This window comes from Coenobita brevimanus, chromosome 41 (genome assembly GCF_032717465.1).
Source record: "Coenobita brevimanus isolate Jiangsu-jjx chromosome 41, ASM3271746v2, whole genome shotgun sequence".
Classification (NCBI taxonomy): domain Eukaryota; kingdom Metazoa; phylum Arthropoda; class Malacostraca; order Decapoda; family Coenobitidae; genus Coenobita; species Coenobita brevimanus.
In genome coordinates this window covers 16,182,468-16,209,339 of record NC_136994.1, presented here as the reverse complement: position 1 = coordinate 16,209,339, position 26,872 = coordinate 16,182,468, and the positions used below count along the sequence as shown (strand labels likewise).

The following is a 26,872-nucleotide window of genomic DNA, read 5'->3' as shown; positions in this document are numbered from 1 at the left end:
TACTCAGTTCATTCAGCTGAAAATAATCCTCACCATTACCAAAAGTCTTCATTAATAGTCGTAGCATTACAGTACTGGAATACCTGATGACTAAACTTGTAAAACAGAACCCTGTATATTACCAGTGTATTAGAGTTTTGATGTTTAACAGTATATGGTACATCCAACAAATCAGCAATCTAACTGTGGCTATATCTTTACTTGGACATATTTTTCCTGCCCCATTCAGTAAGATCTACTCTTGTAAACCAATCATTCCACCTATTTGACATGTTGAACATGATCTCATGTTTCATTTTACAAACATGGCATTGTTGAAGTTTGTGAAAATGTAGCTACATACACAGCTGTTCAGAAAATATTACCAAGACAAACTATAGTCCAGGAAAGAAAATAAAATACAGTATATTCCCTTAGTTCTTTTGGCACAGTTAATACCAGTTAGTCCCGGTATAAAAATTTCTCTTTTAACACCTACACTTCACTTAAAACTCCTTATGATTCACTACAATTTTTTTTAAAGTCAGAAAAGAGTGTTTTTAGTGCTTTTCATCCCACACTCATGAAATAGAAGCATGTCTCAGTTTAAGCAGTCAGTTTGGGTCATATAAAGTATAGATTATATCCATCCATCATCCAATCCTACATTGCCACATGAGGAGCACATGAGCCCGGGGCTAGGCAGTTGGTCCCGACATTTAAGATGACAGTGACCAGCCTCACTCATCCCTGAGTGGCATTACATGAGCAATAAACCCCAACCACCCCTTGGATATAAACCTTCACCGGCTCAATCCGACTGGAGCGCAATAATTATCCACTAAACCATCAGGCACCAAAATTTGGTTATATGGTTACCACCCAGTGTAGTAAATGGTTTCCTGGTGTACAGGAAACCATTTGGCTTGTCACTTAGTGCAGAGTCACCCACAGGCAGAAGGAAGAGGAAAGAATGAAGGAAAGAAAGACAAAAGAGGGAGTGTAAAGTTACCTGTAGGCAGAAGGACAAGGAAAGAATGAAGGAAAGGAAGACAGAAGAGGATGAAAAGAAAGAAGGATGGAGGAGAGGAAAAGGCAGACACCCAACAGCAGCACTACATCCAGTGAATGGATGGTAAAATCCCATAAATACTGACTTAAGAGGTGAAGCTGGATGTGTGGGAGACTTGGGTCTTGCCACTGTCTTGCCAACAGCAGCAGTAGAAGTTGAGGTAGCGGCAGCATCACCTTGAGCAACTGCAGGGGCTGAGTCACCCGATAAACTAGACACCTGAAAATTGCACACACATGTAAGATGTGAGTAATGGTCACAGAGATGATGTAAAGGTCTTGCATTTACTTATATATTGGTTTCTTTTGATATCCTGAAAACATTCTAACACCTTACTTAACTTTTACCACAAAAATTTTGTGACCACTTGCCAAATTTTGGTTCACCTCAATTCACAGACACTCTTCTATCCCATAAAAGTTCTGTACAATTCCATGTCACTTTTTCATTCCCCATCCTCACCTTAGCCTCGAGAGCATTCAGTCGTACGATGGCCCTCACTGCATCAGAGGTTCCAGGACTGTCCAGTGATTTTCTTCGAAGTCGAGAGGACTTGGTCGATTCGTCAAAGCTTCGAGATCGTTTGGCCTGTCGTGCCTCACTCTGAGTCTGGCCCCCTGGACCTGCTTGACTACTTTCAGGTTCTCCATCCTTAGCCTGGCCAGATGCTTGTTGCTTTGCATCTTCTTCTGTCTAAGATAACAATGGCAAAAGGTCAAGTTAGTTTGGGCTTGGATGGATTTTGCTTCACCAGTTCATTGCGATGATGTGTTTCATATTTTAGCTAAATAACCACCAGATGGTTTTACTCAGATTACAAGAAGACACCTGGTTGTGGAGGAATTAGAAACCATCCATCCATCATCTAATCCAGGACAGTATTGTCCCAGCTGGAATGTGAGGGACCAGCACTGGACTACAGTACTCAGTCCATGCATTTGATGCACAAGTGATTACTGTACTTTCATATTTCACTTCCTTCTCTCACTGAACTTCCTGTGGTATCCTTATTTATGGTCTCAAACTCTACATCATTATGATCTTCTTAGATGACTGAAAAAACTACTGATGAAGTGGTAATAAAATTTCATCAATCTATCATAAAATATTATACTTATCCATAAAAGGTTCAATTTAAAACTCAAAAGTTAAGCTACTCATAAAATTTTCCTGACAAAAATTAACTAAAATCTGTGGGATACTCACCTGGTCAAGTGTAACCAGTTCTGGTCTGGATAATTGGTTGACCCTGGCTTCAAGGGATGCCAGTTTTGCCTCCATGTCCTTGGCCAGCGTGAAGGACTCCCGCCCCTTCAGGCTCTGAGTACGTCTGCGGTCACGACTCTCCGCACGGCTCACTTTCTGTCTTAGTACTCGCACCTGGCAGGAGAGGGAGATTCAGGTGAGGTGGTGGAGAATAAATCCACAAAAAAGGTAGGAGGAGGAGGGACACATAAAGGATAAATGTACAAATCAACCATATACTGTACTGTACTGATGCCAGGAAGATTCTGGCAATACAGATGAGAATAGGTGCAAAAAGAAGGAAAAGGAGATTTAACATTTTCCATCAAATGACATTCTTTTTTCATTGTAATCTGACCACCATTAGGCAAGTTTGCTTTAATTATGTAGGATTTCCAGGAGTAACAGGGTTCGTGAATCTATAAGTAACTCCCTCCAAACAAAAATGTCATGAGGAAAGAAGGGGAAGATACTAATAAGAGGTAACTGACAGATGAAACAATAATAAAAGCATCATACAGGCAGGAATAACAGGATGAAGAAAGAAGGATGTTTTCAAAATGCAAAGGAGTGAATTGTGGGGAGAAAGAGTATTCAATGAAAAATGATAAGGAAGAGAAAAAATGAAACAAAAGGGAAAAGGTTGCTTAAAAATATCTTGGAAAGACAAAAATAACAGCGGATGGAAACAAGCATTCCATGAAGACTGTCAGTAAGATAAAAAGGACAATAAAAACATACACTTCTCAACAAAACACGACACAACAAACCTGTTTCTCCGACGCTGTGAGTTTATTGGTCAGATCTTGGACACGTGATGTCATAAGACCAAGTTGTGCATGGAAGTCGGCACGACCAGCTTGAAGGTCCTGCCGTAGCTGTATTATAGTCAACTCTGCCTTGTCATACTCGCCCTGCACGTCTCTCAGCTCTCGTTTCAGGGCACGAATTTCAGAGATGGCACGTTCGAACCTCAGGCCAAGTTCGGTGTATTCGTCTGCTAACCTGTTGCAGTAGAGTGCCATACATCAGAAACTGAATCCAACAACATAAAACAATATTCTAATTACCAACAGCCTGACCTTTTTTCCTACCAAGTGACAGGGTGAGATAATATCCAGAAACAAGGAAAAAGAAAGTATAAAAGTGGGAACCTATCAACATCAACTCCACTGAAATGAATCAGACAATCATTTCCACATCACTAACACCCCTCCAATCCTGGCTCCACCTCACAGGCCTAACCACCTGCACATTTTTTTTTTTTTTTCTTTAACAAGAAGCAAATTACTAAAAATGAAGGATCAAGTATTAAATAAACCACACTGAGATAGGCAGAAGCATAAAGTCAGAAGTGCAAAATTCAGTCCAGGTTGTATGGATTAGATAATTTCAAGGAACACATTTTGCATATGACAGCACTGGATATTACAAAAATATTGACACAAAACCAATGAGTAACAGATGTAGAGTCTATTGCTATTCTTTTAGTGAATTTCAATATATTATTTATAATGATCTATGCAGTACTGTCAGGCTGGCAGTGATCGAGCAATATAGAAAGTCGCCATTAGGTGACCAAGGATGACACATGCAAGAATGTTGGAGCTTTTTTAAATAATACAAAATAATATGAACAGTACTATCAGCATATGTTAAGGAACTACTGTACACAAAAATACAGTGCCCACAGGGAAAAATGTGATAGATTCATCATCACTAATGTACAGTATACAGTACAGTATCTGGAAACCCAGGATAATGCACTGTATTAATGAATGTGTGCTGGTAGGAATACAAATGCCACAACAATAATACTCTGCAGCAGATGGTATGATTGAACAAAACCGTACAATATGTATCAGTGTGGTTGGACATACTGTGTTAATGAATACACCATGTTACCCCCAACTGTATTCATCCCTCCACCATCCCTTACTGCCATACCAGGAGTACACAATCCCTGTGCCAGGCTATTCAGTCTGGGAGTTAAAGGTACAATTGATCTCTGTGTGGTATTATGTTTGTAATTAATTCCAACCACTCCTTAAACAATTATGGGTCACATATGGCTGGAGCATCACAAGACCAGCTGGCAATCCTTTAATGGGTATATGGTTACCAGCAAACACATTAAATGGTTTCCTAAGTTCAAGGACACCATCTCACTTACAGTAAATGTTTTTCCAATTTACAGGAAACAATTTCACTTCACACTCAACATACAGTCACCTGAAAATAGCACTATAACAAGTAAGTGGATGACTGCCACCACTTACCTGAAATAAGATCTGTATCCACTGAAGTACATAAAGATGTCCAGATACAAAATCAGATAAGACAATGAGATGAAACAATTACACTGGAATTTAAGGTCAACTTACTGTTCCTTGTCCAAGTGTTCAGGATGGTGAAGGAGGTCAATATTGGTGAGATCACTGATGGAGTCAATGCGAGGGAGGCTGCGCTTCACCCTCTCCCTTGAACTGCTGATTGACAGGTTGGAGGAAGCTCGTCTATCCTGCAGGGAAAGAGTTCAAAGATCATATCGTAGTTCATTCACCTTAATACAATAACATATCCACGGTTCCTAACATCTTACTTTCACCTAAACAAAACTGTCTGGTGTTAACTAAGATATAATACTGTGCCAGAGTACAGAACCAGGCTCAACAGATGCAGCATACCATCATAAGGGAGAGATACGAGGTCTCATTAAAAGGCCTCCAATCATATTCTTTTTCTTGTAAACCCATAGGAGCAAGGGGATGCGATTCATTGGAGCATGACCTTGAATTGTTGTGTGCATGCTCAGATATGTTCAGCACATTGCTACCCAGCCCAGATGCTGCCAAGCGACATGTAAGTGAGGACACGTTTTCTTGCTCATCACATTTTAGTTTGCTAGGGGCATATGGAAATTTGTTACTCAGAATCCTGACTTTATGCAGAAGATAACAACTGGTGGTGAGTCTTGGGTGTATGGATATGATCCAGAAACAAAAGCTCAGCCATCACAATGGACGTCACCAGAATTAAACAGGCCAAAGAAGGTACAGCAGGTTTGGTCGGAGGAAGGTGAAGCTCATACTGACAGTTTTTTTGAACTACCAGGGAGGTGTTCATTACATGTACACTGCAGAAGGCCAAACAATGAATGAAGAGTACTACCTGGGAGTTCTCCATCGCCTATGGAATGCAGTGTGTCGCAACAGACAAGAGTTGTGGGAGGCAGAGGACTGGCAGCTCCACCACAACATTGATCCAGCCCACTCATCCTATCTCAACTGGTATTTTTTGGCCAAATACAGATCACACAGGTCCAGCAGGCTCCCTACTCTCCTGACATGGCTCCTTGCAACCTTTGGCTGTTTCCTAAACTGAAGATACCACTGAAGGGTTTGAGATTTGAGGGCACAAATGCGATAGACTAATGTGGCAAAGATCTTGCTGGCAATCCCAAAAACTGACTTTACAAACTGTTTCCAGCTATGGAAGGACCACTGGACTAAATGTGGTAAGTCCGAAGGGGCATACTCTGAAGGAGATTTAAGTCTGAACTCAGTCAATAAGATTTCCCCCTCTCCCACCAGCTAAGGGTCGGATACATTCTGATCAGACCTCGTAAGTTAGTAGTGTATGGGTGAAGAAATAAATGTACAGTGTTTTGGGTAAAGTGTACATGTTCACCACAATGTTATTCCCATACAAGAGCATTTACGATTACAGAAATTATACCCAATATTAGAACATTTGAGTTAAAATCCCTTCAGTCCAATGACACATTTTCATTTTATCCTTGCTATCACCAAACTATCGTATCCAGCATCAGTGAATTTTTCTGAACTACGGATGTTAGTAGCATAAGAAGTCTCCCAAAAGCTGAATTAAATCATGTGGAAGTAGCCAAACAAAGTGAAAAAGCACATAACCAGACTGAAGAGAGATGAAGTGAAGAAATCAGTGTAAGATGTGCTGGGTAAAGTGTACCTGTCCGCCACACTGTAGTTCCCTTACACGTGCACAAAGCGCCTCGTTCTCTTCAATGCCACGGTGGAGGCGGTCAGCAGTTACCTCCAGCTCCCTCTGACTGCTCCTCACTCGCTCTCGTAGACTCTCAACCTGGAAGTATGATTCACATTACTTCTAACATCATCACAATTTGCATTCATACTTTATAGTTCTTTCTTTCTTCCTCCTTCCTCTCCTCTCTCATAGTTTTATTTTAACCTCCTTATTTCTCTTTCATCCTCACTTCCTCTCCTCTCTTAGTTTTATTTTAACATTCTCTCTCTTTCATCCTCACTTCCTCTTTTTTGTTTTCATACTTTCTTAGTCTTTCTTAATTCCACCTTCCTCTCCTCTCTCATCATTTTATTCTACCCTCCTTATTTCTCTTTCAACCTCACTTCCTCCTCTTCACTTGCTCTTGGTGACTGTCAACCTGAAAGTCCAATTTATGTCACCTAAAATACTGTCATCACAATTTTTCTCCTCTTATTTTTTTTTTTTCCCCTAATCTTTTCTTTATCTCTTCTCTCCTCTTTTTTCTCATTTCCATTCGTTCTTTCTTCATTATTTTTTCACACTTCCCTTCATCTAATCTCTCATCTTTTTCTTTACCTCATTTTTTCTTCTTTCATTCCCTCTTCATCCTCTTCACTCTCTGTTCTTTCCCTTCTTCCTTCTCCTACCTTTCCTTTTTTTTCCCCTTCTTTTCCTCTCCTTCATTCTCCCTGCCTCTTCTACATTCTACATTCATTTCTTCTTGTTTGCTTTTCTTTCTTTTACTCTCCTCTCCTCCAGTCTACTTCTCTTACCACCTCTTCACCCTACTTTTCCTCCAATATATTATGTCTCCCTTCTAAATCTTTTTCAATAACAGCAAAATAATTACTGAACAAATGTTATATTAATATCACATATAAAGTACTGTAGTACAAGATATGATAGTAACCCCTGTGTACAAAAGCTACTTTATACAATGACTCCTTATCACTGTTCAGAGTACTGTACATTCATAACACACCTTAGATAAGAACTGGTAAAATATCTGATCCCTTTTACTTTACTCATTAACCACATTAACCACTTCAGTCAAAGGGATTCTTTTATAGTTTACTTGTCGCTTTATCACTATTCAACTCGAGAGAAACCTCTGACCAGGGAGGTTAAAAGCCAAAGTTTTATACTGTACTGTACACTCATCATTTAAAACCCCATGAATTTATTGCTGTGCCATCCATCAAAATACACAAGTAAAATTTTCTAGCAATACAGGGAATGAACAAAGAATCTGAAGCTGCAACCTATTGCCAGTTTACAGCCTCCTACTCCACAGACACAAGATACAATGGCTTTCAGTATATACAGCGTAGTGGATATACTAGAGGCAGAAAAGGTATGCAGGAGGGTATGAATGGCAAAATTAAAGAACATTATTATATTTTTTTAAATCTTAACCTGGCCCAGAGTTTTGTCCTTTCATAGCTTATTTCATGTAGCTCAGTGACAGAAAAGGACAATGCTACAGCCCTATACCTTTTCCACAGCACTTCTCTGTGACTAGCAATATACTCCAGTGTTAATCTCTTGCTACATACCAGCCTTCAAGATGGAGTGATGGGAATTTTAGGTCAGGTTAGAGGGGGGGAGGGGGGGAAGCCGTATGGTACATCTACCTTGGCAGCTATTTTGTAACAGTTTTTTTCACATCATGTCTGCTTACCTCCTAGTTATGTGAACGGAAAGCAGTAGAGGAACATGACAAACTGCTATGAATACCACATGAATAAAATATAAACAATGAGGAAATTATGACACTTTATATAGCAAGCAACTGTAATACATTAACCCCCCCCCATTCTCTTCCTTCTGCATCACCTCTCTGCTACATGTTGGTCTGAAAAATCTTACTATTCATATTTTCTATATTGTCAATGACATTACAGTTTCTATGTTCACTTTCATTAGAATTCATTTATCCTTATCCTTCATTTTCACAATCCCATTCACCTCATCATCATCATCACAATCATCATAATAATCTCAGATAACTTATTCTTTCACATGAGTCTTCCCCATAAGAGAACTGCCTCCACAATTCTTCAACCCTCCTTTCTTCTCTTTAACCAATGTATTCTGCACTAATTTCTTCATACCCCTGTACTTTTCTTTCATTTTCAGTCCTTCTCCATATTCATCTCTGGCTTCTCTCCCACCGCCTCTCTGTTTCCTTCCATCCTCAATTTTTCCTTTCATCTCATTCATCTCCTTTCTCTTACAGTCAACCACACTTACCTCACCTCTCTTCCAGTCAGTTTTTCCCTTCACCTCATCCATCTTTCTTGTACAGTCAACCACACTTACCTATCTCTCTTCCAGTCAGTTTTTCCCTTCACCTCATCCATTTTTCTCTTACAGTCAACCACATTTACCTCATCTCTCTTCCAGTCAGTTTTTCCCTTCACCTCATCCACTTCTTTTCTCTTACAGTCAATCACACTTACCTCATCTCTCTTCCAGTCAGTTTTTCCTTTCACCTCATCCACTTCTTTTCTCGTACAGTCATTCACACTTACCTCATCTCTCTTACGGTCGATCTCCTCATTCTTGCCATCCAGTAGAGACCTCAGTTCCTTCACCAAGTCCTTCCATTTGTATACTTCAGACTTCTCGCTCTTCAGGCTCTCTTTCAGTCTCACCACCTCCCCTCGTGCCTCATCAAGCTAATTACAAAAAACACAAGGGTTTATATGTGGATTATGTTAGACAGACTATTTATGGGTTATACGTTTACAGGGCAGGATGTAGGGTTAAAATGTTCAGTTTCACACAGTCCCACTCTACCATGTCCTGCATTTGTTTATCTACTTATCTATCTGCCTGTCTACCTAACTAACTAACCATCTATCTGTTTGTCTATTTATCTATTTATTTACAGCTGGCCACCAGTGCCCTGTCCTTCCCCATCAGCCTGCCCTCCCTCCAACTCACACTACCCTCATTCACCTTATCCTCCCCTCCTCTCTCTGCCTGTATTATATCATTAGGATGACATTCTCCCATATAGTCATGCTCTGCTACAGACAGGAAAGCCAAACTCACCTGCGAGGTTAGTTCTTGATTTTGGCGCCTGAGTGCCACGGTGTCTACCCCAGCACTTCCCTTCCTCTGACCTCCACCACCTCGCTCCTTCTCTAGTTCACCCGCCACTGCTTGTAGTCTCTTCTCAGCCTCCTGGAGTGACCTGGGAGAAACAGGATGAAGTTGAAAATGTATATCTGTATTTTATCATTCCCACAGGGAAGTCAGAAGTGAACAATAGAATCATATCATGTGTAAGTTCCCTTATCTTCATAGCAGACCTATTCTAAGCTTCAGTAAGTTAACAATATGGTGTCATATTCAGTAGTAAAAATATGGCAACTTTAAGGAAACAGAACTAACTTGAGATGCAAAACTACTTTGTCAAAACAGTGTACAGTCCTGTTACAAATTGACCACGGGTGCAACCAAGGGGGGGCTTTCTAACAAAACAAACTAAATAAGAAGGTTGTCATTCAGTCATTTATTTTCATTTACAGATAATTCCGGTATTACTGATTATTTTCTATGCTGTTCCATTTACAGTTTCACACTAGATAAACTTTGTATTAATCTAGACACTTGATACTTTCCAATCAGCTATATCTCAAGAGCCATGAAAAACAGAAAACAGCCAACCCCACCTCCCTCCTCCCAACAAAATATGCTGGGTGCACTCCTGAAGACTGTCCATTAACTTTTCACATTAAGAGAAGAGAAACAGAGTTTACGAAAGATAAATACAGTACATCTAAGCCAATTCGTATGAAAATATAGCAATGTCAGTGAACTAAGTGACATACTAATAAGAACACTGTAGTGGCAACACTCCTAACTACCCAGTATAAACATGCATCCTGAGTTGGATCCTTTTCAGAGGGTCCAAGTAGGGTCAAAACCGTTTTATCTTCTCAATAAACATTATTTCCATGTATAATTCTTCCATTTAAGCAAAGCACACCACAGTAAAATTTAGATGCTGTAATCTAACCTGTTCAGGCGAGTGACAACATCGTGGTGGCGAGCATTGAGTGATGCTGCTGCTTCCCGATGATGCTGCTCCTCTGCACTCACACGCTCCTCCCACTCCTCTCGCTCACGGATGTACCTGTGGAACCATGTGTTATTGCCATCCTTCCAGCCATCAACCAATTCTTCTCTGCCCCTTCAGGAGCATAAGGGCCCCAGGTTAGGCTACTCACTCCTGACATTAACGGGAAGGGTGACCAGCCACACTTGCCCCTGAGTGACATTATGTAGCACTAATCCCCAACCATCCCTCAGATGTAAACCTTTGCTGGCCAAATCTGTTTGGAGCACCTTAACCCATTGAACCAGAAGGCATCACCTGGTTAATGTACATGGTTACCATCAGGCAGAGCAAATGGTGTTCTTTTACTGCCATAAAATACGGAACCTCAACATCGATTCTATCATCCTGACCAAATCATCAACACTCTGATCCTCTTCAAACACCTAAAGACAGGGTTAGGTGGGATGCAGAAACAAGGAAATGGGAAGTACGAATATGTATGCGAACTATCATCACCATCATCATCATCCTGAGCTTTTTTCCTACTGAAGGGGAGGATGAAGCAGGGTCCAGAAACATGGAATGAGAAAGCAAAAAAATTATGAGAACATTTACCATCATCATCGTTATCCTGAACTTTTTCCTACCTAAGGACACAATGAGGTAGAATCCAGAAACCAGGAAAGAAAGTGTATGAAAATGGAAGAACTATCAACAGCACATCCAGTGATATGAACCACACATTCATTTATGCATCATTCAAGCCCCTGGAATCCTGGCTCCACCTTAAAAAAGAAAATTAAAAAACTTTATGATCTTTATCTGGGTGAGACTGAGAGATAGTGTGATTTTTGGGGGGGAGGGGGGAGGGGAAGGGGGAGTTGGAGGGAGAGAGTAACGTGATGGCGGAGGACAAGGTGATATGGTGATTCCGTTTGTGGCCACCTCCTCAAGAATTAAGGCACCTGGAAACAGACATATAGACTGAGATAAATAGACGACTAAAAAGATAGTCAGATATAGACAGAGAGAAGAAAGAAAGACAAAAAGATAGAAAAATTCACATACATAGAAAAATCCAGCTGCTAGATAAATGTACACAGACAGAGACACAGACAGACAGACAGATGGGTGCAGATGACAGACAAATAGATAAACTGAGAGACAAATACTGCAATCACTTCACCTACTGTACATGCAGATAGATACAGCAGTTTGACAGACATGCACAGACAGAGATACAGACAAGCAGACAGACTGATAGATAGACACACCAATACACAGATATGGCAAACAACCACTTACTTTTTCTCTAGCAGATCATATTGGTGTTTCCAGTCTACGCCTCCATGCAAGTCCTGCTGCGAGGCAAGACGCTCCACCACCTCCTCATACCTGCAGCAATACCACAGTTAGTCATGGCATTCTTCCGGTGCTCATTATCATCATCACTGTCATCATTACCACCATCATCACTATCATTATCATTGTTTTTGTTATGGTCGTCATCATCATCACTATCAATGTTATCATTATCTTCATCACCACTGTCAGCAGAGTCATCGTCATTGTCATTATCTTCGTCACTGTCATTGATATCAACTTCATCATCATCAGCATCACTGTCATTATCATAATCAATGTCATCATCATTATCATCATCAATGTCATCATTATCATTGTTGTCATCATCAACATCATCATCATCATCCAGGCCTCTCTTCCCACCTGAAGATAGGGAAAAAATCTCTAACCAAATGTTTGCCAAACTAAACAGGCCACACTCCCATCCACTTGCCACTCAAGCCTATCATGAAGAAAGTTCACTGCTAATCCTCTATCAGCATTTATCCGCCCTTCCATATTTCTCATTCCTCCTTTGACATCAGACAGCATCCTACCGTCTTTTGTTGGGTGTTCATATCGCTATCACATAAAAAATTTTCATGTAATGCTTTCCACTGTCATACTTGTCAGGATGATGCCATTGTCCCTGATACTCCTCTCTTACCTATATGTATTAACCTACTTACCTACTGAACTACTTAAATAACTCTACTAACCTGAATTGTTAACTCCACTCCATCAAACGAACTGTGGTTAAATGTGTATATTATATTAACAATACACATTCTTAGCTAGATCAAACTAACTATAATTACACAAATCAACCTAATTTAGTTCAACATAACACAATGGAATAATTACAGCAAAAAAAGGAAGTCTGTATGAAATAAACAACAACAAACCTAACTATGGCAGAAAGAAGTTAATTATTTCAGTCTGAGAAAAAACACTGTACTCTATTTTGACTGGTACCAATGAAAGATGCCTTGTGGTGAAGATGCTAATTACATCAATACAGAAGTGCCAATCAGCTCAGTCTTCGCTGCTACACTGTGTTCACATCAACACTCACATAAACACAAACTAGCCCACCACACACACCAGACATAATGCTCTTGTGCTGTGAGGCCAGACAGTGCTATATGAAGGAACATCTATGCGCTCTCTCTCTCTCTCTCTCTCTCTCTCTCTCTCTCTATCTCTCTCTCAACAGGAAATAGTCATAAAGCAGCAATACAAGACATGGCAATGCTGTTTACCATTATCATCAACAATATATAAAGAATTCTGAGTAGAGATTTTAAAGTGAAAATGATTGAAATTCTTATTTAAAATTTAAGTAACATGGTCTGTATGATCAACTGTGGTCCCATACAAGTCTATACAGAGAACAAGGGGATATAATCCTGTATAAACAATGTTATTTTCACCCTTATGGCAGTTTCCTTATTCCAATGAGCACTAAAATGGCAAATTAAATGGTAAAATGAGGTTGCATTAGCTCCTATAAACTAAAGCCACATGTAACTATCTTGTCTTTAATAATTTTGTGTCATTAAGGTTGAATTTCCTCTTGTCTTGAGAGTGAATGTAATCCCTGTGGGCTATTCCATCTCTCTTCCCCAGCTGTGAGTTAACAAAGTAATGAGAGGGTAAATTAATGTGGGTGTGACACAGTGAGAGGGAAAGCAGAGGACGAAGGGTGTGTGAGAGAGGGATGAAGGGAAGAGTAATACTGTATATGAGAGGGAAAAGAGTGAGTGTGCATGGGAGAAAAACAAAAAATGGAGAGAGGAAAAAATGTGAGATAAGAAAAAGGAGTCTGTGATGGAGGGTTAGAAAGTGTGTGAGGGAGGTAAGTGAGAGAGAGAGAGAGAGAGAGGAGAGAGACTGTGAGGGAGAGGAAAGAGGGTGTGTGAGGGAGAGGAAAGAGGGAATGTGAGCAAAAGAAAGAAGCAAGTGTGAGAGAGGACACAGGAAGTGTGGGTGAGAGAAAGGGGCCAGTGTGAGGGAGAGGAAAGCGGAAGTGTGTGTGGGAAGGGATGATGGCAGAACATAAAGAGATGGTACATTTAAAGAAATGGAAGAGAACGAGCATATGAGACAAAATAAGGAAGAAGAACTAGTAATATTAAATTTAAAGAAGTACTGAAACAACAAATATTCAAGAGGGAAAATAAAGAGAAACAAACAGAGTAATGGATGCGTGAGTATAATAAAAACTGATACACAGGAGAAACAAGCAGGGTTATTATTGACAAGAAGCAGAGGAATAACACCCAACCACACTCTCTTGGGGTTTTCTTATTTCTTTTTATCTAATTTATTATTTTATGAGGTTATAAATAATTTCTGAACAAGCCAATTTTCCCTTCGTGGCAGGGTGTGAGACAGATTTTTCCGTCTCTCTCTCTCTCTCTCTCTCTCTTTGATGCAAGCAAGAAGGAACTAAAGGCCAGTGGTTAACATCCAACTTCCAGAAATCTAATCAAGCTAAATCTAAGCAGACAACTTAATGTACAGAAAGTTTTCCTCATGTTATTTTGTTTATGTTCTTTTTTGCTGCCAATTCCCCAGAAAATCAGATATATTCCTACTTAAAACATTCAATGATACTAATAAGATGATCTGCTAGCACCTCTAATTTACAGCATCAAATGTATGGAAAAAGCTGTGATTTTTTGGAACATCCTTGTCACTTAATGAGTCTTGTGTGTTATATAATCAAATTAATTATAAATAAATTGATACATAAATACATACAGTAATGAAATAAATAAATAAATAAAGATATGTACAGTATTAAAATAATGAGTGTAAAATTTTGCAACATCCTTGACACATAACGAGTCTTGCTTGTTATCTAATCACTTATATTAATAAATAAATAAATAATAAATGAATAAAGCAATAAGACAGATCAGTAAATAAATACAGTAATAAAATAAACAAATAAAAGCCTGAACATATCCCATCTTAGAATAACTTAAGCCAGCCTAATCTAACTACATCTTACTTCTTCCGCAGCTGCTGTAGCTCGGTGGAGGATGAGGCTTTGTCTGAGAGGTCCTGTTCCTGTGCCTCTACCCGCCCCAGTAGCTCCTTCACCTGTCACATACCACACATCATCATCATCATCATCATCATGACATTTTTTCCCCCCACCTAAGAATGAGGTGAGGTAGGATCCGGAAGACAATAAAGAAAATGCAAAAGTGGGAGAACAATCAATACCTTTTTATGTGCATAACAACGAACAATAGGCCTATATGTATCCTGTGTTAAGGTTGTTTTATGTTTGTATTCTCATTACAGTACTGTTCCATAACCATGTGCAGACTTGTTCGATACCCTATAATTAACTTATCACTCTCCTCTATCTAGAAAAAATTAAAAGAAAAAAAAAAAAAAATAGAATGATAAGCTATCCAGGCCAGAACTCTGCTGAAGATTCTAGAGACCACAGTTTGATATATCATACATATAAAAGTAACAATAATAATGGAAAAGATGATTAGATGTACTGAATTAACAATCTGGTCTAGTGCTACAGATACCAAGAAAGAACAATAATAAAGGAAAAGATAATAAGATGTATTAGCACTCTGGACTAGTGCTACAGATACCAGTAATCACAATTTTAAAATATCTTCCACATAAAATAAAGAGCAACATAATGCACAGTATAAAATATCAATTCAATCAAGACTGTGCAAAAAGAAACACCAATACACACAAAAATATAAAATAAGAGAGCAGAAGTCAAAGAGGAACCAGTGCTCTCTTCCCACAGTGATTTAAACAATGGGCAATAACCTCCACAACCCCTCACCAACATGCCTGTGCCACCAATGCCTCCTTGTGCTTGTTGTGCTATCATGCTCAGGAATCATCATCTCTCACACACTTACACTCATCCCTGTGCTTCCTTGCTGTTTTCTTTCCTGCATCTTTTAAACTGAACATACCTACTAATCATTTATCTCTACTTAGTCCAATCAGATAACCTGTACTTCATATGAAAAACCATGTTACTGTACTGTATATAAACCTACTAATGCACATTTAACATGCTTGTAATATATATACTGTACAGTACTGTAGGAAATGACTGGCCGATGAAGCATATATACATTACACTGACTAGACACTAGTGCTGTATACTGTTCAACTTTTATTTTGCGCAGCTTTTTAAAAAAAACACTACAAAACATGAAGTCACAAAACTTTAAGGAATCTGCAGACATTCACAAAAAGGCCAAGGCTTCCTCTATATTTCTTGGAATATATGCTGGGTTGACAGAAATTTGTGTACATACACTTGTCCAGTACAATATATCAACTTAGGTAGTTTACTAGATTTAGAAGATGATGAATTGGAAGGTAAATTATGATGTGGTAAGTCTATGGACCTTGACTATGTTGAACAAAAGCACATTTCTCAAAGCCACTCTGAATAAACTGAAATTGGTGTTAGTCACATACAAAAACATATACAAACGTTATCCTATGCCTAACATTTGGTGCACAATGATCTCTAGTTTCCAAATTTTGTGTGTGAATGTTCTTTTATATTCCTTCAGTCTGAAATAATATATGCTCTTTACCTGCAACTGTAATGCAGCCACCCGGTGCCTGAGATTACAAGCATCATTCTTCATATCATCCTTGTCTTTCCGCAACTTGTCCACTTCACGTTCTGACCGATCCAAATCTCCCTCACAAATTTCTAGCCTCTTGCGTACTTTAGCCAGCTGGGAGGTGAGCGCAGCAGTGGTCTGTCGAGCCTCTGACAGCTGCACCTCTAGCCTTGCCTGGGTGGACCTACCTGAAGATGGCTGCAAGGACGGAGATGGGCAAAGTGGAGAGAGGAAGCTCGGACACATTCATTAGCATGTGGTGAGGGAGGTTTTGTGGGACTTTGTGTGTTCTTCAGGGCAAATGAAGTAGGATACTTGGGTAAGACTGCTTCTGTTTTGTAAGGGTGATGAAGTGGAAGGTTTGGATTTCTTCTGAGTTTGGTATGCTTACTAGATAACATTTTTGTATATTCTGTGGCACTTTAACTGAAATATTGTCTTATCATGAATGTTTTTTTAGGTTTCTTTCAGATTTGTTATGTATGCCTGGTATGACTCTCATGGGTCACCTGGTACAAATAAAAAACTATGGTGTAAGTGGTAGGTGACTGTTCAGCAAATCTTCTGGGTTGTCAAGGAATTCAGAGTTGGTATTGTAGTGGAGCAGGTGTGGTAGGTTCCTGTGATCTCTTCAGGTTTGTAACAATGTCCAACAACAATAGTTTGTGATTTCTCCTAACATACTTTGTTGTACAGAATAATGAAGTTAATCTTCTGTGTTCTTCAATATCTAAGGCACAGTAATGCCCAGTAAGACATTTAAGGTCACCTGGCTGGTGTATTATCAACCCAATATTCCAGTGTGGGGTTATGTGGCCTGCAGGATTACTTCAACCTTCCTTTAGACTTGTGATCATTAACTGGATGTTGCAGAAATAGAAACTTTGACTGCTCTTGGCAGGTCCAACATAGTCAGCGTAAAGGACTATTAAATATTGTGCCTGTAAAGTTGCTGAAAAGGCAGTGTGAATGTGCTCCTGTACCATGTTTGTGTTGTTACTGCACGTATCAGTGATTTTCAAAGTACAGTATTTGATCATGCGATTCTGTAATGTTTATCTCTAAAGTGGGTGTAATCAATGATTGTCTTGGTAATAATAACTCTTAAAAATTAACTGATATTCCCTCTCATAAGTCTACAAATTAGTGGTATTATCTTCCACTGTCATACCTGTATGGCATCTCCCATAAATATTCTACGTCTGATTGCTGCACTGTTATACTCACAGTATAGTGAACAGATCTTACTGGTACATTTTATGAAGCCTGCTTACATGTACTGCTATAAGGTCTATGGGTGAGCAAAACTGCTCATATTAGTTTGTCTTCTACATTAGCACAAATAACTACAAACTATACATACATTGTACAAACTATAACAAAATGCCTTATATCCTATGGTTACAACTTCTGGTCAGTAGTTGTGTTAGTCTCCAACAATAATTAAACTGTGCAGCTACAAACTACTGTACACGTGAGTCTACTTGTACTGGTTACTGGGTTATACATGAATGTTGCTGATATACAAAGTGAAGGAAGATGTGATAACTGTGCTTTTATTTGGAACAGTCTGCCAGTGAAGTGTGTGATGTCCAATATATCTATGCAATTATTTCTTGGTACTTCCTAATTAAATGTCACTGATCATACAGTACTGCAATGGGATTTTCTTATCATTTTCTTAAGTCCTCCACTATGACAGCTATTTCATTTAGAACTGGAGAGGCCTCTGTTCCCCTCCGGCCTCCTCCAAAGTGAGAGTTAGACACACTTTCATTACGAAAAGTAATTTTGCATTTTAACCTTACTACCACTGAATTACTTTAATAAATTTAAAAGCGACTGAATGGTGAAGGAGGTATGGCATATTTAAAAATCTCACAATTATATTGTATGCCATTATGATGCAGAAATTCTATATGGCTATGTTTCTGCATGAGTGTTACCTACATTATGTGTGATATCAACACAGGTCATGAAAGCTACATGGCAGTAAAATACAGCAACAAGTACAGTAATCTTTTTTACCTTCATCTGCTAAGAAACATATGGATGATCACTCTAATATCTCTCAATTCCTACTAGTGATCTAAATTTTCTATTTTCTCAAATTAATATCTTCATTGCATAACCTGCACAATTTTCCTTGCTCACACCAAGTTTTATCTTATTTTCCAATTAGTTGGAAACTGAGCAACATTCACAAAATAGCTGACTAACTAATATATTAAATTTACTATCCTCTCATCATACATTAACCACATACTTTCAATAACTTCCCCCTGCTCACATACCCAATCATACACAATCACACAAACATAGTACTGTATTCAGAACTTGTGCATGTAGAAAAAACAAAAAAAAGTGCTGAAAGATAAAAGAAAAGGACCATTCCAATGATATTCTAGGCATTTAACATAAAAGGTATACTGGCCATTCAGTGCTGGTCAACAGGGTTTGAAATTTTTCACCAATTACAATATATCCTGTATACATACAATTAACAGTGAGAGGTCAGATTATTGAATACTGCACAGTAGTGCACATGGAAATAAAAACAAATTTTGAAATTATGAATCCTTAAGTTCTGGCATAAATGAAAATGACCAGCATGAAAGAAAACTGAGTATCGTAAATTATTCAAAATGACACGTGGATAAAACAGGTGGTTAGGGAAATACAGGAATGAGCTTCAGTTCTTTATTTCTCTACCAGTTCTGACTCCTCTAAGAGTGGACTCCATGTAGTCTAAGTGTTAGAGAAATAAAGAGCCCCAGCTCCTTCCTATGTTCACCATCTTAATTAAACACTGTATTGTAATTCATTACTGCCGTGCTCAAGGGTATAATGGATATGAAAAATACAAAATATTGTAATTGTATACCCCAATAACTGACCATGGTGGATGACCAGACAACTCAGCACAAATGAAGCCACATGTAAATAAAGGTACCGTAATTATAATATCATGAGGGACCTAGAACAACACTGAAAATGTCCCAAAATGAACACAGTATTGAATATAATATCCAGTAAATGTACTGTTGTTATGATAAGGACAGATTGGCAAGGCAGACCTGGATACATTTGAAATGAAAATAGAGATAAATTAATTAATGACTATAAATGTAACACAACCTGATACTTACAAAAAGTCTAACACAGTATGTTACACTGACGAATACTCTATCTTTAAATGTCTCCACACAGTACAGATGCATATACTGTACTGGTACCTAATTATGTGTGTGTGTGTTCAAAAAGATGAAATTTGTCAATCATGACAGAAGTGCTACATTAAGACGACATGAAAGAGAAGGCAAGATAGTTATTACAATAGTACATGTTACCAAGTGTAATACACATACAGCAATCTCCTGAAATCCAGTTATATTACTTAAGCAAACCATATTTTGCATAAAGACAGGGAAAGAAGACAAGGTGAGAGTGCCTATGGCCGATAAGTTTGTCAGTTAAAGAGGCTCCCCAGCACTTTTTTTTTACGTTTACTTCTGCATTTAGTACACCAATATTCTCCCATGTCAACTACGCATACTACACTGACACTGAAAGCCATTAATACCATACAAGAGAACAATAAGAAGTAACAAACAAAGTAAATAGTTAAGGGAGAGGTGCTAGAAAGCCTCCTATGCTAACAAGACTGAGAGCCTTCTGGGTCCTTGTGAATCATTGTTAAGACTGGGTCCACGTGTTTGCATTTGTGATAAGTAGGGAGGAAGTCAACAGTACCTGTGAAATTCAGCCGTGAATTTGTTACCCTCACTGAACATCCTCATTTAAGAGCTTTCAATCAAAATATAACACCAGACAGAATTCGTACAACCCACTTTTTATATAAAAATGTTCAAATACTTCACAGTCACCCTTTTACCACAAACAACTTTTTATTTCAGTTTAAAAAAAATATATAAACAAATCATACTGTTCTTTTGGATTTCATCCAACATGAGATCCTAAACAAAGATAAAGCCCTTGCATACAATGATTTTTTTTCTTCTTCTTACTGCCATCAGAGAATTGTCATCAGCCTAGGAGAGACTTGTGAACAGGAGGGTAAAACCTTCATTAACCCATCAATACATGAAATCTTCCTTAGGCTGAATCAAATCATCTAGCAACAGCAAAAATAAAATGAACAATTACAGCATCAGCTGAATGGCTAATTGTTGTTGGTGAGACTCTCAGTGAGGATGCTCAGCGATCAATTCCCTGAACCAACCAGAGCAGCTTGCCCCAGTGCTAAGTGTTGCATGCCAGGTGCTGCCCTACCCATCCTCCCCCTTCCCTTTATCACAGTAAGCCTGGGAAAGAACGAGGGGTCAGGGTGCAGTGATGGTGTGGGTGAGAGGTGTGACAGCTGCTTCAAAATACTTCAATGTGAATAACACTGACTACTCAACTCTATATATTCAACATCAGATTTCCATGCTGTAGAACTATGGCAGTCTAACCTTGATAATTTAATAAAAAGGGGTATCAGACCTACAAAGATTCATTATGATTACTTCTGTCATTAACAAAAGTACAAACTGCCATCATAGCTTTTTTACAGCCACAAAAATGTGAGGTCAGGATGGAGACTTGGAGATACTGAAATCCTTCACTAAATGCACACCCTTGATATCATATGAGCTGACCTTTTTTTTTCTCTCTCTTTCTCTCAGATTTTTAAAATTATATCTCTATGTCCATTACCCTTGTCTTCAAATACAACACACATGAGACATTTATCCAAGTGACATCCATTACCAAATTTCTGGTATCAAAGTGACATCTATTACCAAATTTCTGGTATCAAAGTGACATCCATTACCAAATTTCTGGTATCCAAGTGACATCCATTTTCAAATTTCTCATACCCAAGTCCCCAAATGTTAATCTCTTCACTGTCATGATGTTTATTTTATCCATGTCATTTCCAGATAGTTTTATTCAACTTCAGACATGTCTCTCATACTGAAGGGGTCAATGAAGGTTACAATCAATCCCTCCAGTTTTAAAAGTCTCTCCTGAGTTGAAGAAAATCCTACTGAGATAGCATGAATAAATAATAAATCATTGTAGTGAAGGAGTTAAGGAGGTGAGTGAGCCATTACATCAACCATGGGGACAGCACAACACGATCCTTCAATAAACTGGCAGCCAACCATCATCATCGTCATCAAAACTATCTTTTGAGGATTTATGTTTCAAGAAAATCTAAAAGTATCCTCCTGAATATCTGTACAACAAGCCCTCCTTTTGACTTTTTTTTTTCTTTTTTAAAAATATTATCAAGTCCATGGTAACTTACAAAACAACTGCTTACTGGAGTGCCACGGTTACTGGTATTCTTAATTTGGTAGTTCTCCATACTTACAGACCCAAGTGTATTTAATTGGTTGTGATACTTAGTGATGCATCTTTGATTTATAGTTAGGACTGCTGGTACATTTACCATATATAATTAACATTACCATAAAGGTTTAATTTGGAATCTCTACTCCAACTGAAACATGTCAGCAATGTGTCTGAAAAATGACTTGTACCTCTGTGATTCACCAGCCAGTTCATTACCGGGAGATTGACTTGTGCTGTCCAAAGTGCGCAAGAGTTTGTACAGTCAGGGTCACATGTTTTCCCAAAAATCCATCAAGTCTACTTCACACTTACAGCAAATACGTTATTTTTCTCCCAGATGCATCATATCAAAGATACTCATCTATGGCCATAAATATATACCAAAATTCTCCTAGCTCTAGTGTTAGCCACCAGAGGGCAGTGAGAAGTAGAAGTGATGGAATTTTAGGCAAACTTCTGTTCCGACTGCATTATTATGAACAAAAGTTTGTCAGCAATCCCCTGTCAGCACTGTGACTTGCTCTCCACATCTTTCATTCCTCCATGAATGTCAGAGAGTATCCATGCTTCTCGTACTCTTTTATTGTGTACTGTACTTCATATTTCTATCATGTAAAGATATTTCATGTAGCTAAAGCCTTTGACTGTCACAGGCAACAGGGAAGTGGTGACTAACTTTTGCATGTGGTTGTACAGTGCGTCTGGTGTACGGTGGACGCTGGGTACCTGTTGGAGTAAGTCAAGGTCAGATTGCTGCTGCCGCTGGGTGGTGATGTGGTGGTGGTGCTGGGTGGAGGGGGTGGTGGAGGAGGCACGGACCCCTCCAACTACCCCCCCTCCACCTCCGCTGCTCCTCAGTTGGGACTTAAGGCTGGAGTTTTCTCGGTGTAGTTCCAGATAGTTGGCCTAGAGCAGGGTTGTGTTGTGGATTGCATAAACAACTTTTTTTTTTTAATACAAAAGTGTGTAGAACCAATACACTTGCTAATCCCCAACCTCCCTTGGTACTCATGATTAAACCATTCATCCACACACTACAGCTATCACTCACTACTCTATCAATCTGCAATAAGACTTTGTTTACAAATCCTGTATGTACATATATAAAAATGACATCATCCTTCCTCTTAATGAATTCCCATACTGGAGTTGGCCATGGTACAGCCAATATTTTCTATAGGCTGCAGACTAAATAAAGTGCCAAAACCAGCTGATTACTGTACTTCCCAACCCCTGCAAATATACATTATTATCCCATTCATCCAAACACAGTGGCTGTCATTCACTACTCTATCAGCACTGTATCACTAATGCCTTGTTCATTTATTTATCACACCATCTGTCTAACACTGCAGTTCACCATTCACCAGCTAATCAAAATAATAATACCATCTGCTTGTTCATAAATCCCCTACTTACTCATGCATCCACAAAATCTAACAGCAAAACACAAGAGTCTATTGTACATTTCTCTCAATAAAATCTCATAACTTTCTTTAACCTGGACCTAAAGACAAAATTATCTCTTGAGCCTGTTGTGACCTTGTATTCTTACTATCATCAGGGCAATATTAATTAGTACACAGAAGCTTTTCAAACTAGATGGATTACCTATTCTATGGCAAGTATTAACACTTGTAAGTATTATGGTGCTCTCTGAAGTTGACCGCAATAATTTGAAACAGCAAGTATAAAAATAAGAATGACATCTTTGTGCAGAAGGGGTTAAAAGCTGAAAACAAATGCCTAATAAACAAATACCAAACTAAAAGGATATTTTCAATGCAATTTTCGACCATTCCTCTTTGTACCCCTCACTTCCATCCACCCTTCCTCTCATTATGTATTTATGCTGTATCTTTTCTTTGTAATGCACTAATCTGGTCAACATTTTACAGTATGTTCTCAAAGTTGCATTTTCTGACATTCTTTTGTTGTATTTAAGTCTACAGTAAATTACAAAAAGGTTTCAAATTAAAGTTCCACTTCTACCTATAAAGCTAGTTTGCAATTTTCACACAGTTTATAGCAGCAGCTGCAATGCTTTAGAACATACAGACTGTTTTTAATATCCATCATAACCCTATCTCCTTCTCTCTAGCAACTGTTTCCTACTTACCGATTCTGAGCCAACCTTTTCTCACACTCTGTAATGTTTCTTTTCCTACTTCCCATTTCTGACTCAACCTTTTCTCACACTCTGTAATGTTTCTTTTCCTACTTCCCATTTCTGACTCAACCTTTTCTCACACTCTGTAATGTTTCTTTTCCTACTTCCCATTTCTGACTCAACCTTTTCTCACACTCTGTAATGTTTCTTTTCCTACTTCCCATTTCTGACTCAACCTTTTCTCACACTCTGTAATGTTTCTTTTCCCTGTAATATACATTTCTATCTATCATTTATATATCAAGCTCCAGCTTTATCCCTCCTCTCCACTTCTCTTTTCCTCCGTCCTTTCCTTTTTCCCTCCTCCAGACTTCCCTTTCCCTCCATCCTTTCCTCTCACCATGTAATGTTATTTTTTCCTTGTCATGTACCTTTCCATCCATCATTTTCATATCAATCTCCATCTTTACCCCTTCTCCCAAATTCTCTCCATCTACAACTATTCTCCATCCTTTTCTCTCCATCTATAACCATTCTCCATCCTTTTCTTTTTCTCCATCATTTTCTCTCCACCTATAACCATTCTCCACCTTTCTCTTTCTCTCTATCATTTTCTCTCCATCTATAACCATTCTCCATCCTTCTCTTTTTCTCCATCCTTCCCTCTCACTATCACACTCAATATCATTTTCACTGCCCCCTCTCAACCTCATCCCCCACCCACCTGTGTCTGCTCCAGCTTTGCCTTGAGACTCTCCACCTGCGTCTCCAAAAGGTCCACCAGCAAAGCATCGCCAGAGCTGCTCACACCCGTTCCAGAGTCCTGACAGTACCCAGTTTCATGTAATAACAGGCATAGTAATTGGGGACTGCCAGGAATATTAATAAAAACGTGTACATTTTCAGAGTACGGTACAAATATTACAGGTACAGAAGCTTGGAAACAGCCAGGAATATGAATGGAAAAATCTTACTTCACTATTACCAAACCAACAACAATAAGTTCTACCATCATGCTCATCATCATCACTTTCTCCCACCTTAGGATGGGATGAGAAACAATTTATAGGAAAGCCAAATACAACATTATACAAGTATATAAATAAATAAAAAGAAAGAAAGAAAAAACATTAACCTACCCCCCCACACACACACATATATTGACACACAGACACAAACAGTTATTCCCAAAAAGAACTTGATACAAAAAAGAAGAAAAATGTACACAAATATACACACACATACATACATGCACACACAGACACAAAATTCCCAAAAAGAATATGCTATGAAAAAAAAAAAAAAAAAAAAAAAAGCATACATATACAAACATACACACACATTATCATCATCATCATCATCATCCAGACCTCCTTTCCCACCCTAAGGCAGGGTAAGGGGTAGCAATGTCCAGACAGCCTACGTTTGCCCAATCCAACAGGCCGTTTCCATTCACTCATCATTCAAGCCCCCGGAATCCTGGCTCTATCTGATACGCCAAAAACATTCACCATATTCTGTAGCTTCACATAAAGGTATCCCATTGAGTCAAATACACACACACACACAAACAAATATACATACATGGACACAAACATACACAAATATAACACTCACACATACATACACATTAACACAGACACAAATGAATCCCACCTTCTCAGGCTGGTGTTTGTCATCAATATCCGGTATGGATCGTAGTGAACCACCCGACTCCGAGCAGCACACATCCTCATGGCTGCTGCTGTTGCTGCTGCCTGTGCTGGGTTTAGGTGTGGTGATGGGGGTGGTGGTGGCGCGGCGCTGAGGGGGTGGGGATGAACGTGATCTCTGGTTACTGGATCTTGTTGGGTCTGGGCGGGTCCTAGTTCGACCTGGTGGGTGGAAAATAATTCATCATTATCATCATCATTGTCCTTGCCATACTAAAACAGAATGGACTGTACTGTCATTCGCTTATAACGCTTTCTAGCATTTCCTCTTTAGTGATATATTTTGAATACTACACCTTACTTCTCTCTCGTATGTTATTTGTCTTTTCCATACAGATTGCATTAGTAGCATACAAGACTATTTACCAAAGTGCCATATACAGAGATAAACTAGAAAAGGTAGTGTCAGGCAGCCTCCTTATCCAAGAATATGAACCTATGTGATGTCACCCCATGAAGACATCCTCTCTACCACCTATAACACCAGTACACCCTAACTCACCCCAGTCTATACAGTCCTCCCCCGTTTTCCTGTTCAGGCGTGTGGTGGAGGCAGCAGGGGTAGAGTGCTCAGAGGCTGTCCTGTAGTCCTCCTCCTCTGCTTCCTCCTCCTCCTCTTCCTCTTCATCATCACCATCTTCTCCCTGCCCCCCTCCCTCATCCTCAGAGGAGGCGAGGGATTCATTTTTATCTTTCTTGAGCTCTCGTTTCAGGTTCTCACTCTTGTTTTCACTGCGGTTATTCTCATTCCAGTTATTCTCCTTCTTTTGGCTGTCATTGCCCTGGTCTCTCTCTGCTGCCATGCTCTCTATGTTTGACCTGAAGGAAAGAAAAAAAGAAGTTACCGGTAGGGGAAGAGGGACAGCAATGTTTTTGTTGTTAATTTATTACAGATTTTGCTTTCATCCCTGTTCTCCCTCCTTGATTTTCAACATTTCTTTTCTGTCCTCTCCCCTTCTCTTGTTGCTTTCTAATCTTACAATCTTCTTATCTCTCTCTCTCTGTCTCTGTGCTTTCTGTTATTTCTCCTTCTCTGCCTCTCCACCCATCATCCTCCCTACCTTTGCCAATGCTTTCCATCATATCCTCCTCTAATTATCCAAAACTCTGATAATCTTTACCTCTGCCAGTGTTTTCTATTATTTTTTCTCTCTTCATCCTATACTACCATCCTCTTTACCTTCCTCTGCGGTTTTTCATCATTTCTTTCTCTCTGCCTCTTAAACCAACATCCTCTCTACCCTCCTCAATGCATTCTATCTCTGGCCACCTGTCTCTCTGCCT

General features: G+C 39.1%; 1 protein-coding gene across 1 annotated transcript in view; it reads right to left on the bottom strand.

The window, feature by feature from the left end:
• Positions 1-26,872, bottom strand: part of osp (myosin phosphatase Rho interacting protein outspread) — a 156,694-nt gene that overhangs the window by 16,089 nt on the left and 113,733 nt on the right. Inside the window, exons 14-29 of the mRNA XM_080270542.1 lie at positions 26,091-26,407; positions 25,533-25,750; positions 24,601-24,699; positions 22,486-22,672; positions 16,370-16,590; positions 14,779-14,870; positions 11,721-11,810; positions 10,374-10,490; positions 9,404-9,545; positions 8,878-9,024; positions 6,287-6,418; positions 4,681-4,817; positions 3,067-3,301; positions 2,258-2,431; positions 1,514-1,744; positions 1,137-1,270 (exon numbers count right to left, since the gene is read on the bottom strand). Of these exons, the coding sequence (XP_080126668.1) occupies positions 1,137-1,270; positions 1,514-1,744; positions 2,258-2,431; positions 3,067-3,301; positions 4,681-4,817; positions 6,287-6,418; positions 8,878-9,024; positions 9,404-9,545; positions 10,374-10,490; positions 11,721-11,810; positions 14,779-14,870; positions 16,370-16,590; positions 22,486-22,672; positions 24,601-24,699; positions 25,533-25,750; positions 26,091-26,407 (2,673 nt within the window). The remainder of the gene's footprint in view (positions 1-1,136; positions 1,271-1,513; positions 1,745-2,257; positions 2,432-3,066; positions 3,302-4,680; positions 4,818-6,286; positions 6,419-8,877; positions 9,025-9,403; positions 9,546-10,373; positions 10,491-11,720; positions 11,811-14,778; positions 14,871-16,369; positions 16,591-22,485; positions 22,673-24,600; positions 24,700-25,532; positions 25,751-26,090; positions 26,408-26,872) is intronic.